Here is a 13350-nt window from a genome sequence, read left to right as displayed (position 1 = left end):
AAAGTCGGTTGCTCTGTTCCAAATGTCTGATTTTAAAATGTTTTTCCATAGTGCTTGTCTTGAAAAATAACCTGAAGTGCAGATTCAGATACATTATTATATTCTTCTTTGCATGCTGAGTTCTTAAGATGTTTAGAAATATTGTGGAACTGCAAAAAAAAGGCACAGTCAATTAATTCCTTCATTTGAATAATTAAATATTTTCAATACTCCCTCCATACCTTATGTTCAGCTCTAGATATATTACTAATAGTAACTTGTACTGTGTGCTGCAGGAGACTTTTAGGCACATGATTCCTAGAACCTGGGGAAGGGAACGTTTCCTGATGCTATGAATTTACCTACCCAATGACAAAGTTGTCTTGTTCTAATTCAAACATGTTTCACACTGCAGTAATTACTCCATATGAATATTGTGCTTTTATTTTAATGAAAAAATTCAGCACAATTAATTTTTAAAAATTGTTATGGTTGATGAATCCATCCAATTGCAGTCAACAAAAATGCTAATCATACTTCCACTATTTTTGAGGTGTTTCTGGTTTACCACTCATTCCAGTACCATGGTCTATAAAGTAAGTCCACAGTTTAAGTTCATGACCACAGGTTTGTGGCCAGACTCTGTGTTGTCAAGTGGGTGTTGTCAGGATGTCATGGCTAGAGGGTTTGTTACATCTCTGTGGAGAGGACATCCTACAGGCAAACAGACTCCAGTGTCCCTACTCAGAGGATTGGCATTGTGCCATTTGCTCACTCTCAGGCCCACTCTGGGACAGTTTGCAGTGGCCACCATGCTTTTTGAATGAGCCTGACTGTGCTTCACAGCAGGAAGGTCTTAGTTCTATCTTATTTTAAAGCCAGAGTGTCTGAAGCAGAGATGGGTGGCACAGTTCATTTTGCAAGGACACTGAGCTTGTTTGCCACAGAGTACATTTGGAAGGGTTGGATGTAGCATCTTGTCATTTGTAGCCTACTGTTTACACAGCCTTCTGCAATTCCTTACTGTCTATTCCTGCAACCAACTGGCAAACATCAAAATGATCTTTAAGAGTTCCAAGTCATCTGCAGAATAGGCACTTGAGTTAATTCCTACATTTTGCCTAATGTCCAGGGGACATCTTTATTGTGAGCATCCTTCAGCAAATGCAGGAATGGATCAATAAGACTAAGCAATATTTCTGTGAATAAAATTTTACTTCTCCTTTGTTTCAAAACCAGAAGAAATTCAAAGAGTAGCAAAGCCACTTTTCTAGTGTCAATTAGTCTGGATTTTTATGCTTGGACGTTGGACTCTGTTACATTTGTAACAGAGATTTGAAAAACACTGGAGCGTTAAAAATTTGAAAGAACACTCTGGGAATACAGACAGTGTTTGCTGTCATTGACTTCGTTGTTATGAATAAGTACAACTGGAAGGAATCTGAAAAAAATCATTCCAAACATGGGGAAGGAGGCTGGTAGTTGAAGTGAAGGGTAGTACAAAACAGGTGGATTACATCTGCCTTGTAGGGCATGCAGTCTTGTCCTCATCTATTATTAATTTTAAAAGTAGAAGCTTTGTGGTGCATGTTATGTCTTCACTCATAAATCAGCCTCTGTGTGCCTCTACCTGTGTCCAAATTTTCCATTATCTCTCTTTATCCAATGCCTGTAAAACACCTACAGATCTTTAGACCGGGAATCTGAGGGAAGTGGAAAATGTAATTTATTGCTGAGATAATACTGCTGAAAAATGGATCCTTCTGGTTATCTAATACAATCATTAAAGGGAAAAGAAAGGTCCTTGAAATTCTGAGAAACAAAAGTGCTAGACACAGCTGAAAGAGAGTCCACACTGAAACCTAAAAAAAAAAATCAAGTACTATTTAATTTTCAAATCAAATTTCCTACAAATTAAAATAAGAGGTTTGTAATAGTGATAATTACCTATTCAGCATCCTTCATCAGTCTCTGAACTCATTTTCTTCAGTCATTACTTGAGTGAAAAACAAACTTAAATGGGTCATTTATGGTTAAATTAATCTGTGCTTTTCCCAGAGTACCTCCTTTGTTCACCTCCAGCTTTAATTACTGAGAAACATTTTGTTTTATAGAAATCCGTGGCAAAATAGATGCATCCTTCATAGTCATCCTATTTCAGGAAGTTCATGAATGCTATATTAGTGACATCACAGATGGTAAAGTCAATTTTAAGACCTACTTCACATGCAAAACCTGGCACACAATATGAGTGAATACTAATGTGTATAAGAGTTCTATGAAAAATTTAGGGAATAATAAATCATTCTTCAAAGCAGCAAAGATTCTCTGAACCACTGATGCAATTTATTAGGCTGTTTTTTGAGGGGAGAGTAGTGGCAGAATGGGACTCAGGAAGGCCAATCAACAAGAGGAGTTATTTGTCTGATTGATGTACATCTACCTTTTCCACTTGAGAAACCCTAACTGGAACTTTGTCCACTTAGAGGACATTTCTGTGGTGTCAAACTTCACTCTCTAGCAGAAGCTGCATCTTTGCAAAGTGGTATGACAATAGGTTCTCTTTCACAGTTTTTTTGTAGTCACTCTTTTTTCTTCTCAGAGTCATCTGATGTCACTATTTCTTTATATCCAGTTTGTTATATCCTGTCAGATGGTGATGTACGTGTGCTTCTGAGAAATATATTTGGGTAAAATTAGGTGAAAAAAAAAATCCCCTTTTCTGAAAGAGGATGAAATTTCTTTATAGAAGGAAAGAAAAATGAGGTATCCATTTTGGCAAAACACCCAAATTGCTTGTATGTCACCTGTAATGTACAAATGAGTTTTTTCAGTCTGAAAAAAAATGCTTTGAGCAAGGAAACAAAGAGATTCATCCAGTACATTTACAACATATTTTGGATTAACCAATGTAATAGGAAAAGACTAATGCTTTTGTTGTATGCCTAGTAGAAAAATATCAAAGTGCTCTGATTGTTTATTGAATTTTAATACTTGAAAGATTCTTGCTTCTTTGAAATTATTTCTTTTCTTGGCAGAAATAGCAACTGTGGTTAATGATCACCAGGGGTTTTATTTTTTTCAATAAAATATAATTTTTCAGCAAAGAAAGAGAAAAGACTCTCAATATGCATACAGATACATAAACTAAATACTATTTTTTCTTCCAGTTTTCTGGTTTTGCTTGTAGATTAATAGAAAATATATTTATTTAAAATAAGAAAAGTCCGACAAGTCCAAATTTGAGAATTAAGTTGTGTTAGAAAAGGTTTTAAACTTAGATTTTCTTCTTAGACCAAGTCAAATAGTATGCACCTGAAACCTGTAGTAGTATAAAAACACACAGATATGTATGTGTGTATATATATAGTAAATAGTTTCTTCAAATCTATTTATATTCTTAATTCCCTCCCATTTGTGACTGGACAGGTCTTGATGAGCAGCAGGAATCATAAACTTTAGATAGTGGGCAAATGCTCCCCAGTTCTGACAGCAAAAATTCTAGAGAATAATCAAGTTAGAAAGTTCTTAGTTCAGGATGAAGTGGCAGTCAATCACAAATACTCTGCATAACTTTGGAAATGGGTACTTCAATTTTTTTTTTCACTCAGCTCTAGCTCTGCTGGACTCCTATGCAATTTTTATGTGTCTAGCAGTTTCAATACAAACTCATGACCCAAATATCCATGACTTGAGGAGTAGACACTGAATGTGTCAAAGATATGCACCAGATCAAATAATTCTTCCTAGTCTGGCTCTCTCATTCGCTGGACTTTCAAATTTGCTGGAAGCCCAGATCTCAACCAATCACACAAGTTCTCAGTGTACCTGAAAATGAAATATTAGCACAGAGAATTCTAAAATCAGAGGCACCCTGATAAAGTAGAACTTTTGAGTATTTGGGAGCACAGAAAATTAACAAGATATCTTAAAAAATGAGCAGTAGCTCTAGATAGAACCTGTATCTATGTCAGAAATTGGAATTCAGTGGGCAAAACAGATTTAGTTAAATAGTGTGTTTAACTTGTTACGTCAACTTTTATATCTCTCATAGTTACAGTGATTCAAGGAATATATTACAGGTTTCTTGAACAAATGGAGCCTGCCCACACTAAATGAGTCAGATAAAAAATCAATTACATTGTGGATTTTTAGCTGTGGAAATAATCAATGTCATCGTTGTTCCCTTCCTAGCAACAAAATATTGGTCCTGGTCAACCAATCCCTTCTAAGCTGGTTTGTCCAAAACATTTTCAGTATTTTTGACATTATTTTTTAGGCTCTTTGAAAATGGAAGGCCATTTGGTTTGGTATCAAGGCCAAATATTAACAGAGCCTTTTTTTAAACATTGCTAGCACTCTTCAGTGCAGTTAGTAATTTTCAGTGTAGTAATTAATTTTTGTTTGTATCAGACCTTACATTTTATCATATTCTGTAAAGTTTTAGGTACAGATTGCTAAATTTACTTGTAATGGTGTTAGCCATCCTGGAGTCTCAGCAATCGAGCAGGACATAGGAGTCAACTCATAACAGATACTATTGTAAGTTTTCAGAATTTACTGATTTTTATCCATTAGCTCTTCCTGGGGAAGGAGAGGAGCTGTATCCTATGCCAAATCTTCCAAAATGTTGCATCTGCTATGAATGCTGTCCTGCTCAAGGACTTACAGGAAGAGATTCTTTAAAAAACAGGCAATACGTTGTATGCACTGTTTATTTTTAGCACGAGTAAATCCATATTCTTTCTAAACAAATATAATTATGTGTGATCCTTTTTCTATCATCAGATTTTATCAATTTCCATTATTTTCTCCAGTTTATCCCTCAAGGACTCATACATATCAGCAGGCACTGAAAACAGATGTTGATATTGCTGTGTGTGTTGTTTACACCTCCAACTTTCACTGGATTCCCTGAATTCCAGATGGCACATAGTCATTCTATTCTATATATAAGATTAAAATGGTTTAGTTTCAAACCTGCATATCTGTCTGTGCTTTGCAATTTTAATTCCAATGTCTAGACCAACCTTGTTATGTCCTTTTCATCCCTTGTACTCTTCCAGTTTTGTTCTTTGTCATCTTCTCATTTGCTGAGATTAGAAGAAAGATTCCCCTTCTTCAACCACTGCCTTGACTATTTTGCTCTTTATTTGAATTTCTCAATAGAGATTGTAAATTTTAGAATAATTTACTTGTTTTATTAGTACTTTATCTAGGTCTCCCAAGGTGCATACAGTCTTACTTTAAACTGCAGTAAAAAATAAGGTATCATGTCTTTTTGGATTTTTCAGAACTTCTAAGAACTGTAAATGTTGGCAGCATGATCTAAAGCACGCTCAAGTCAGTCTTACAAGATCTGGGCTCCACAGATCTGCACTATTCTATTCACTGTCCTTACTAAGATAAACCTTATGTAAGAATTTTATTTTCAATGCCTACATTTCCCACTTTTAATCTCTTCTTTTCAATGTACTGCATGCCCTCCCAGAATGGTACATTTCCCTCTGTATGTTCACACTGACTTTATAAAATTAGTAAAACTCTCAATTTATACTCTATAAATAAAAGAAGACACGTGCTACTGTAAATTATTTATTCAGTGCCATTATATTCATGACACTTGTATAACAAATCAAGTCCTATGACAAAATTCTGATGCTTTATCTAGGCCCCATCTGGAATGAGTCCATGAAAATCTATAATTAAACCAACATAGATCAGTAGTAACTTTAAATGACTTAGTCATAGTAAAAAGAGTTTAGCTGCATAGCATTTGGTCCATGAGCTTGCTTGGCTTCAAAAATGCATACTTCAAATTTGGCAGAGTAAAGGAAGCAGGAGAGAGCTGAAATCCCCCTCCTGCACACACAGTCCTGATTCTCAGTTCTCATGTTTATAAGCAAATGTTCCTTTATTTCTGCAGTTGAAAACACTTCTGCACTTAGGCTGTAAAATCACAAGAAAATGTGTTTAAATTACAAAATTAAAATTTCTCGTGGCCTCCTCATTACCATAAGTAATGCTCAAGGTGATCTAAGATCAGAGGATTCCATTTGAAGAGGAGGCAACATAGGCAGGCTGCACACTCATCATCATCACCACCTAGAAAGAGCTGAGCATCCTGAGGCTCATCCACCACCCATCCTGCAAATACGTCAAATACAGTATTGACAACAGAATTTTGTAGAGGAGAACACCCTATACACGTCTAGAGAAAAACAGCTGGGAAATTACAGACTTAAATAAATCTAGAAGATTTTACAATCCCCATCTCTGCCAGGTGTGATTCAATCTTTCAGGCATGCATAACTTGACAAGAAACATGGTTGCCTTTAGCAACACACCCAGGTTAAATAAGACAAAGGTAATTCAGGTGTTGATCACAATCTCATGTCCTTGTGCTCCAGAACCACACAATGCTGCCTTGCCAAAACAACCTACAGTTTTTGGCCTGATCTTTGTATTATTTCACTTGCAAAATTAATCTTGAGTTTAGCTGAAGTCATGCAGTAGTCATGTATTCTGGTTTATAGCTGCTTAGCCCTATTAAGCAGATGAAAAGAAAATGGAAAAGAAACAGAAAAGGTAAAAAATTTCTTTGCATGACTGAGCCAATTGCTCTTCTATTAGCATGAGCAGTTCTACCGTGAGACAGTGATCACTTCTTCCTGTGATGGTTTTGGGATATTTAGATAGGCTGCACCTGAGACATAAAAATGCACATTCGTTTTTATTTGCTTAATATACCACATGCTGCCTCATAAAGAGGGGAATTGACAAAAACTACTTAATAAAAAAGACTTCCCCTAGCGCTTTCCATCTAATGATCATCAAGCAGTTTACAAGTAGGACTGAAGAAGCTGTTTTTACTTGTGGATAATAATACCCACATTTTACAGATGGAAAAGCCATCTAGCCATAGGAATGCATTTTAGTTGACAACATTAACCTTAGCAGCACGTTGCTGCAAATTTCACACGATGAATAGAGGCACTCAGAACTCTGCATGTTGCACCACACAGAATAATGGGGTCCCAGCTGCTCATCTGGGAAACTACAACCGTATTGTTGTTCCTTCATGGCTGGGTCAAAAAGGGATTCCAGGTCAGAAGAGATGAAGAAAGCATTGCCTTGTAAGGGTCACCCATATATTTCAGTCATTACCTCACTGTGTAGCTTGGTTCTGACAGAAACGGGAACCGCGTGGGGCCCAGCCACGGGCAGGGCAGGCCGAGCCTGGGCACTGACAGCAGGGAGACACCGGGCTTTTACTTTTTTGCCTAACTTTTCTTTTTCAGAGAGTAGTTGCTGGTGATACCTAAATTCGGGAGCACGTTTAAACACTGAGGAAACCTGATGAGAAGAACAAACCATGAAGGAACAAAGGAAGGCTGCCAATGCTTTTAGATATGGGGTTACTTCAGTTCGCATGATAGGAACAAGCTGAGAATGATGTCATCTATTACTTTATTATAATTAATTTAAAAGCCAGCGCATCTTCGGGGCAGGTTCCAACCGAAGCTGCCCCCCGCACACGGCGGTGCCGGCAGCCGCCCGCAGCACCCGCCGCTCCCAGGGCTACCCCTGGCTCGCCCCAGAGCCGCCCGAGCAGCGCTGCCGCCGCCCTCAGCCAGCCCCGGAGCCTCCAGCGCGGCCGCGGGGCCTCCCGGGGTCGGCAGCCCGCGCCAGGCGCCGCCCCCGGCGCAGGCGGTGCCGCCCCCTCGGCGGCCGGGCCCGGCGGTGGCAGCGGCCGCGCGGGTCGGCGCGATGGCGGCGGCGGAGAACGCGTTCCTGAGAGCCCGCGGCAGGACTCTGACCGCCTTCCGCCCAGGTACGGGGAGCGCCGGCCGAGCCGCGCCATCGCCTGCGGGCCCTTTCCCGCCGGGCAGGAGGGGCGTGCGGAGGGAGGCTCCGGGCTTCCCCGGCGGCGGGAGGAGCTGTGCCGGGGCGAGGGAGGCGTGGAGCGCCGGGCCTGGGCCGTTCTGCCGGCGACCCCGTGGCGGGGAGCGACAGACAGGGGGGACACCGGGCGGCTGTGCCCGCCCCCTGCCCAGCTGTGCCGGGGCGCGCCCGGAGCCAAGTTTGACCCCACGCTCCGGCTGCCGGGTCCAGCAGTGGACAGCGGTGTCCAGCACTGGATTCGTTTTAAAATGCTTGTCCGTGCTGCTGAACCGGGTCTCCATAGCTTGTGGAACTGTTGGTGCCAGCCCTGTGCTGTCCTGTGTTTGTAGCTGTAGGGGTGACCTAGCGGGTTACCTCTGGGTCACTGTTGGTGGTGCTCAGACGAAGGGCGGCCGTGGGCTGGTTCCCAGCTTGGTAAGATGCTGCTTTGCCTGGGGGCTCCGTGTGGCTCAGGGTGCGGGTCAGCGGCGCAGGTGCTGCCCTGGCCCTTCCCCGCCGTGCAGAAGCAGCTGCGGGCCCGGGCTGCAGCCAGCCCAGGCAGACGCGCTCGCACCTGCCGGCTGGGAAGGGGACAGGCCGGGCCCAGGGTGCGGCCACCGGTGACTGCCGGTTCTTGCTCGTGCCTGGACACAGAGCAGCGCTCTGAACACCTCAGTGCGCGCACCTGTTTGGAAAACTCTCCCAAGGATGGAGGTTCTACAGTGTGCCGGGGTTTTGCAGGCACACAGCTGTGTTAGGGAATAATTTCCTATGGCAGCACATAGATGGTCCCTTATTTCTCTGTGTTTATGAATTTCAAATTGTATTGGTTTGGTGAGGTCAGCAAGGCTGTTCTATCCCAACAATTTTGTGATCTTTTCTTGGGTTGCACTGGAAATATTTGGCTTTGCTTGTTGCCAAATAAAGAAAAATCACCAACTCAGAGCATGTGAAGTATATGTATACTGCCATTCTGGCAACCTATTAATTGCAGATGGTCTGGTTGTTTTGGAACAGAATGCCTAACATTTGCTGAGGGGACAGATGGCAGACAAACCATCTAGTTAAATCAACTGTATAGTGAAATTTTGACAAAAGGAGTATTCAACAGCAGTGTAAAAATTTCTGAATAAAGACTGTATCTAACTCCTTGAAAATTTCTTTAAACACAGAAGAAAATTATTTGGGAGTCTGTTTTCCAGGTGTGCTTCTTTCTCCTGAAGTGTCCTTGTTTGGAATTCTTTAAGACTTTTCTTACCTGTTGGTTTTAATTTTGTTTAAAATTTGTTAGGCTATCATAGTCCAGCTACCGTCTTCGGGTGCAATATTTTTTGTAAATAATTTACTTGCATCTTTCTTCAGAGGCTAAAGGTCAACACAATGTTTTAATAACAATGATTAGAAAAAAGAAGAACCAAGGGCTGTTAAAACTGTTAAAAAATTTCAAGCAGTGTAAGACTAAAATAAGTTATCTCTTTTTTGTTGCTTTTCTCAGTCTCAAGGTTCCACTCCTATTAAACACGTACCCACATAAAGCATTTACTGCCACTGCTATGGCTTGGCACACTGTTTCCTTTTAAAATTTGAAATCCACTATTGAGACCTAAATTTCCCTTTTTTCTTCCTACCCTTTCTGCAAACTTCCTCTTCCATACTGATAATTTGTTCAGTCTGCTTTTACATAATGTGGAGGTTATACCTGTAACCTACTCTAATCTGCCTTTGGTGTGGAACATGAATGAGGAGCTTGAGGTAAGGGATTGAAATGATCCATATAATCAATGAGGCATAGTAGTAAACAGTGTATAAATACCCTACCTTGTTGGCAAGAGACCTGTTATGGTTTGGCTTTACTTTCTAAAATAAATTATCTCTTTTCTACCCATGTGAAATTTTGCTTCAGCTGTCTACTTCTTCTATTAGTATTTGAGTGAAAAAACAGGACCATATATTTGGGTAAGTGCTGCCTTTACCACTTCTCTCCAGAAGTCAGGGGGTTATTTTGGTTTGGTTTGATTTTGGGGGTTTTTTGGGGTTGGTTTGGTTTTTGGGGTTTTTTGTTTTGTTTAGTTTTTGTGGTCCCAAGTATGTCAGTCGCATGCAGTGCAAAGAATTTCTGTGAAAGTGGTGGAACACTTTTTTCAAGTAACTAAACAAGTGATAGTCCTGTCATTTTAAGTGGTTGAGAAGTGTCTGTTTGAACCTGTCTTTTTCTAGTTTTAGTTGATGGTTCCAAAACCTTTACGTGGAACACACAAATAACATGTATTGTATCCTCACAGTCTCAGTTCCTCATGTGGTTTTGTGTTCTTCTGTCATGCCTCCCTCACCAATCTTTTACATACTCTCAAAGTTTATTCAATTACTTCTCATATTTTCATTTTGCTTTTTTTTTTCTATTTTTTAGTGTTGGGGTACCTTCTTGATAGCACTTGGTAAAACTCCTATGAAGTTGGTGGTCTTTTTCCCATGTGAATTATGCTGCTCTTTTTGGCACCAAGTTCATCCTTTTTTGAACTGCCACTGCATAGGAACTCTCTCAGCTCTTCACAACCAGGTCTGATTCTCTTGCCCCTTGGAAATGGGGTCAAATGGATCTCCCTTGTCCCTGTAAAAGCTGTTGATTTCTCTTTCTGAAGAATCAGTAAACACAAGAGCTGCTGTCTTGGTTAGTGCTTCCATCACTTGTCTGTACAGATGTCACCTTTGCAGTCAGTTGTTACCAGATTGCTCAGAAAACCTCTTTAAATGTGGATGTAATAATGGCCACCTCCCTGTTCTGTGGTGCAAGTGCACTTTTTAGGGCTAACTCCCCAGAAGTTCACTAGTTTTCACTTTTGGGGAGTTCTGTGGATGCCACCTAATCTGAGTGGTTTGTTAGTGCCTATGTTTATTTGTTGAATCATCTAGTGGTATGTTGATTGATACAGATCTGATGTGCTGCCTGTCAGGAGAAATTATCACATTAGATCTTCACAAGTTCCCTCACAATTCATGTGCATACAAAAATGTACCTTGTTTTTCTTCTTTTCAGCCTTTATTTCTGGGTGCATCTTGCATGTCTGGAACATCTGTTAACCTTAGTGAGTGTCTGGCAAGCTACCTGCTCCTAATTCCCCTAAAAAAGTACTTCATTAGTTCTCAGATTTATACTGTTTCCAATTCTTCACTTTTTTTAGCATGGCTTCTTGGACTTTAGTATCTACTCTTCCAGTCTATAAAATCTTTCCTGTTTTTATTTGAATGCTTTAGCTTTTCAAAGGATGCTGCCCTTCTTTTACTAGCCTCCTTATGGCTGTTACTTAAGTAATTTAGACAGTCTGGATTCTTTTTGGTCTTTCTGAAGTCCTTAGTAAATGCTGGGCATATGGTCTGAGCCTCTGGGATAGTGTCTTTGAATAGTTTCCGTGCTGCCTTGAAAGTTTTTTGCACTTTTTAAAGGCATCATAATTATATATAATTCGCCTTCCTTTCAAATTAAATACAACCACAGTTGATTTCTTGCTTTCAGAAGAGTGTTGGATCTTGGCACATTATGATTACTGTTCTAGAGCTCTTCAACAGTAATGTTTTTGAGCACTGATCAGAACTCCTTCCCAGCTTGCAAATTCCATTCCCAGTACTGTCTCCAGCTCTCATGGATTAAGGAAATTTTTACGTGGGTTTTCAGAAACTTTCTGTGACTTCACCTTGTCATTATGCAAGCCACCCCCCTTCACACCTACAGTTCTGGGCTGTAAAGTTTTTGTAATGAGTTTACATGTTAAATTTGGGGATGGGCATAAGGCATGACTAGAATTTAGCTTCTGTAGCCCTCAGTACAAATAAACTGTGTCTGAGGGGGCATTTTTTGCCTTGATGGTTATCTAAGAAGTTTAAAAGTATTTTGATAACAGTAGCACTGTTTGATTTATTTGAGAAACCATATTTTGTCATTTAGGCTTTCTACTGACAGTATTTTTATAGTAATTTTCTAGATTAATTGCTCTTTAAAAGGTTTTATTTTCTCTGTGAAAATGTATTTTAATACCTGTTTTGAAGGATTTTTCCCCCCTGGTACTTAAAATTGCATAATTCATGACAGGTTGCCTTGGTCATTCAGCAGAACCTTCAATAGTCATATCTTTGGTGCACTCCTGGCTACACATGGAAAAAAAAAAACCAGCTGACAGACATGTACATTTCTGTAGACTAAGATATTTTGTATTTAGACATACAAAAATGATGAGTTTTCTAAGCTGTATCTATTGATAATATTTTCAATATATAACAAGGAATTATTAAGAATGTAGAGCAATTCCTTTATCGGTTTTCCACCTATTTCAGGACTGAGAGTAATGGAAACAAATTGTTACTGTTTGTGTTGTCTGTGATGTATACTTACTTCACTTAAGAGATTCCATTTTCCTTCTTTTGTAGAGCTTCTTTGGAAAACCAAGGTTGTGCTTCCTCTTTAATTTTACAAGAAAAAAACCTCACAGGCACGTTTTGTAGGCTGAGACAACTCAGGGCAGGGAACCATGTTCCTATTTCTGCTGTAATCTGATTTTCAGAGAAGTGGTATTGATTCTCCTGTCAAACCCAACGTGACAATGAGGGCATTTTTCTATTTGCTGCTGCCCATGATGGACTGAGCAGGCACTGGAGATGTGTCCACATCCAAACTGCTCTGACACAGTAGTGTCTAAAGAGAGTTTATGGACAGGAGTAATTTTCCATAACTAATTTTTTCCATTAAATTCTGCAGAGTTTCAAGGAAGAACACCGTTATACTGTTGAACCAAATGAATGTACTTATAAAAAATCCTAGCAGGGCAATACTGGAAATGTCACCAGTACTGTGTGCCTGTCAGAGGCCAGTGGTTTCTGTGAGCAGTCTCAACAGATGTGTTTGTGATCCTTGAAGATGGGGAAAGAGAAATGAGACAAGGGGAAAGGGAAGAAATGAAGGCACAGCAAGAGATTAGCTATTGTCCTTTAGAAGTTGGGAGATTCAGCTGAAATCCCACCTAAGTCCTTGGAGTGTCTTTTTGCCTGTGATTACAATACATGCCTGAGGTTTTCTCTGGTGAGTTGCTGCTGACTTCTTCACTCCTTCACAGAATTAATCCTTAGATAAAATTAGAAGCTGGCACTGTTTTTCAGCCAATGCTACTAAAAATACTTTACATTGATCCTCTATCTGTACCTTGGCATGCATGGGAGCAGAAAAAGAATAGGAAGCTATTGAAACTGAGGCATAACAATGTGTTCAGAAGTTGGACTTGTGTGGCAGTCAACTGTGTTTTTAAGGAGATCTGGAACCAAAACTGATTTAAAATAGGAGTTTTCTGTTGCTTGGTGTATACAAATGGCTTCACAGACATAGTTTGTCCTTCAGAAATGGAAACCAGATGTACATCAGTTATTGGAGAAGTCTGTCAACTTTGTTCTGGATTTGTGTCTTCTTATTGCTATGGTAAATTTTGAAAGTTGCAAAGAGCTTCA

At 39.9% G+C, this 13350-nt stretch overlaps 1 protein-coding gene across 2 annotated transcripts in view; it reads left to right on the top strand.

The window, feature by feature from the left end:
- Positions 1–7693: 7693 nt before the first annotated feature.
- The window catches only part of CPPED1 (calcineurin like phosphoesterase domain containing 1), a 38794-nt gene continuing 33137 nt past the window's right edge, over positions 7694–13350 (top strand). For both annotated transcript variants that reach the window (XM_079320296.1, XM_079320295.1), the window contains exon 1: positions 7694–7813. In XM_079320296.1, the coding sequence (XP_079176422.1) occupies positions 7750–7813 (64 nt within the window). In that variant the 5' untranslated portion in view covers positions 7694–7749. The remainder of the gene's footprint in view (positions 7814–13350) is intronic.

Source organism: Erithacus rubecula, assembly GCF_903797595.1.
Source record: "Erithacus rubecula genome assembly, chromosome: 17".
Classification (NCBI taxonomy): domain Eukaryota; kingdom Metazoa; phylum Chordata; class Aves; order Passeriformes; family Muscicapidae; genus Erithacus; species Erithacus rubecula.
The sequence above is the reverse complement of the archived record's forward strand: the minus strand, read 5'-3'. Positions and strand labels throughout refer to the sequence as shown.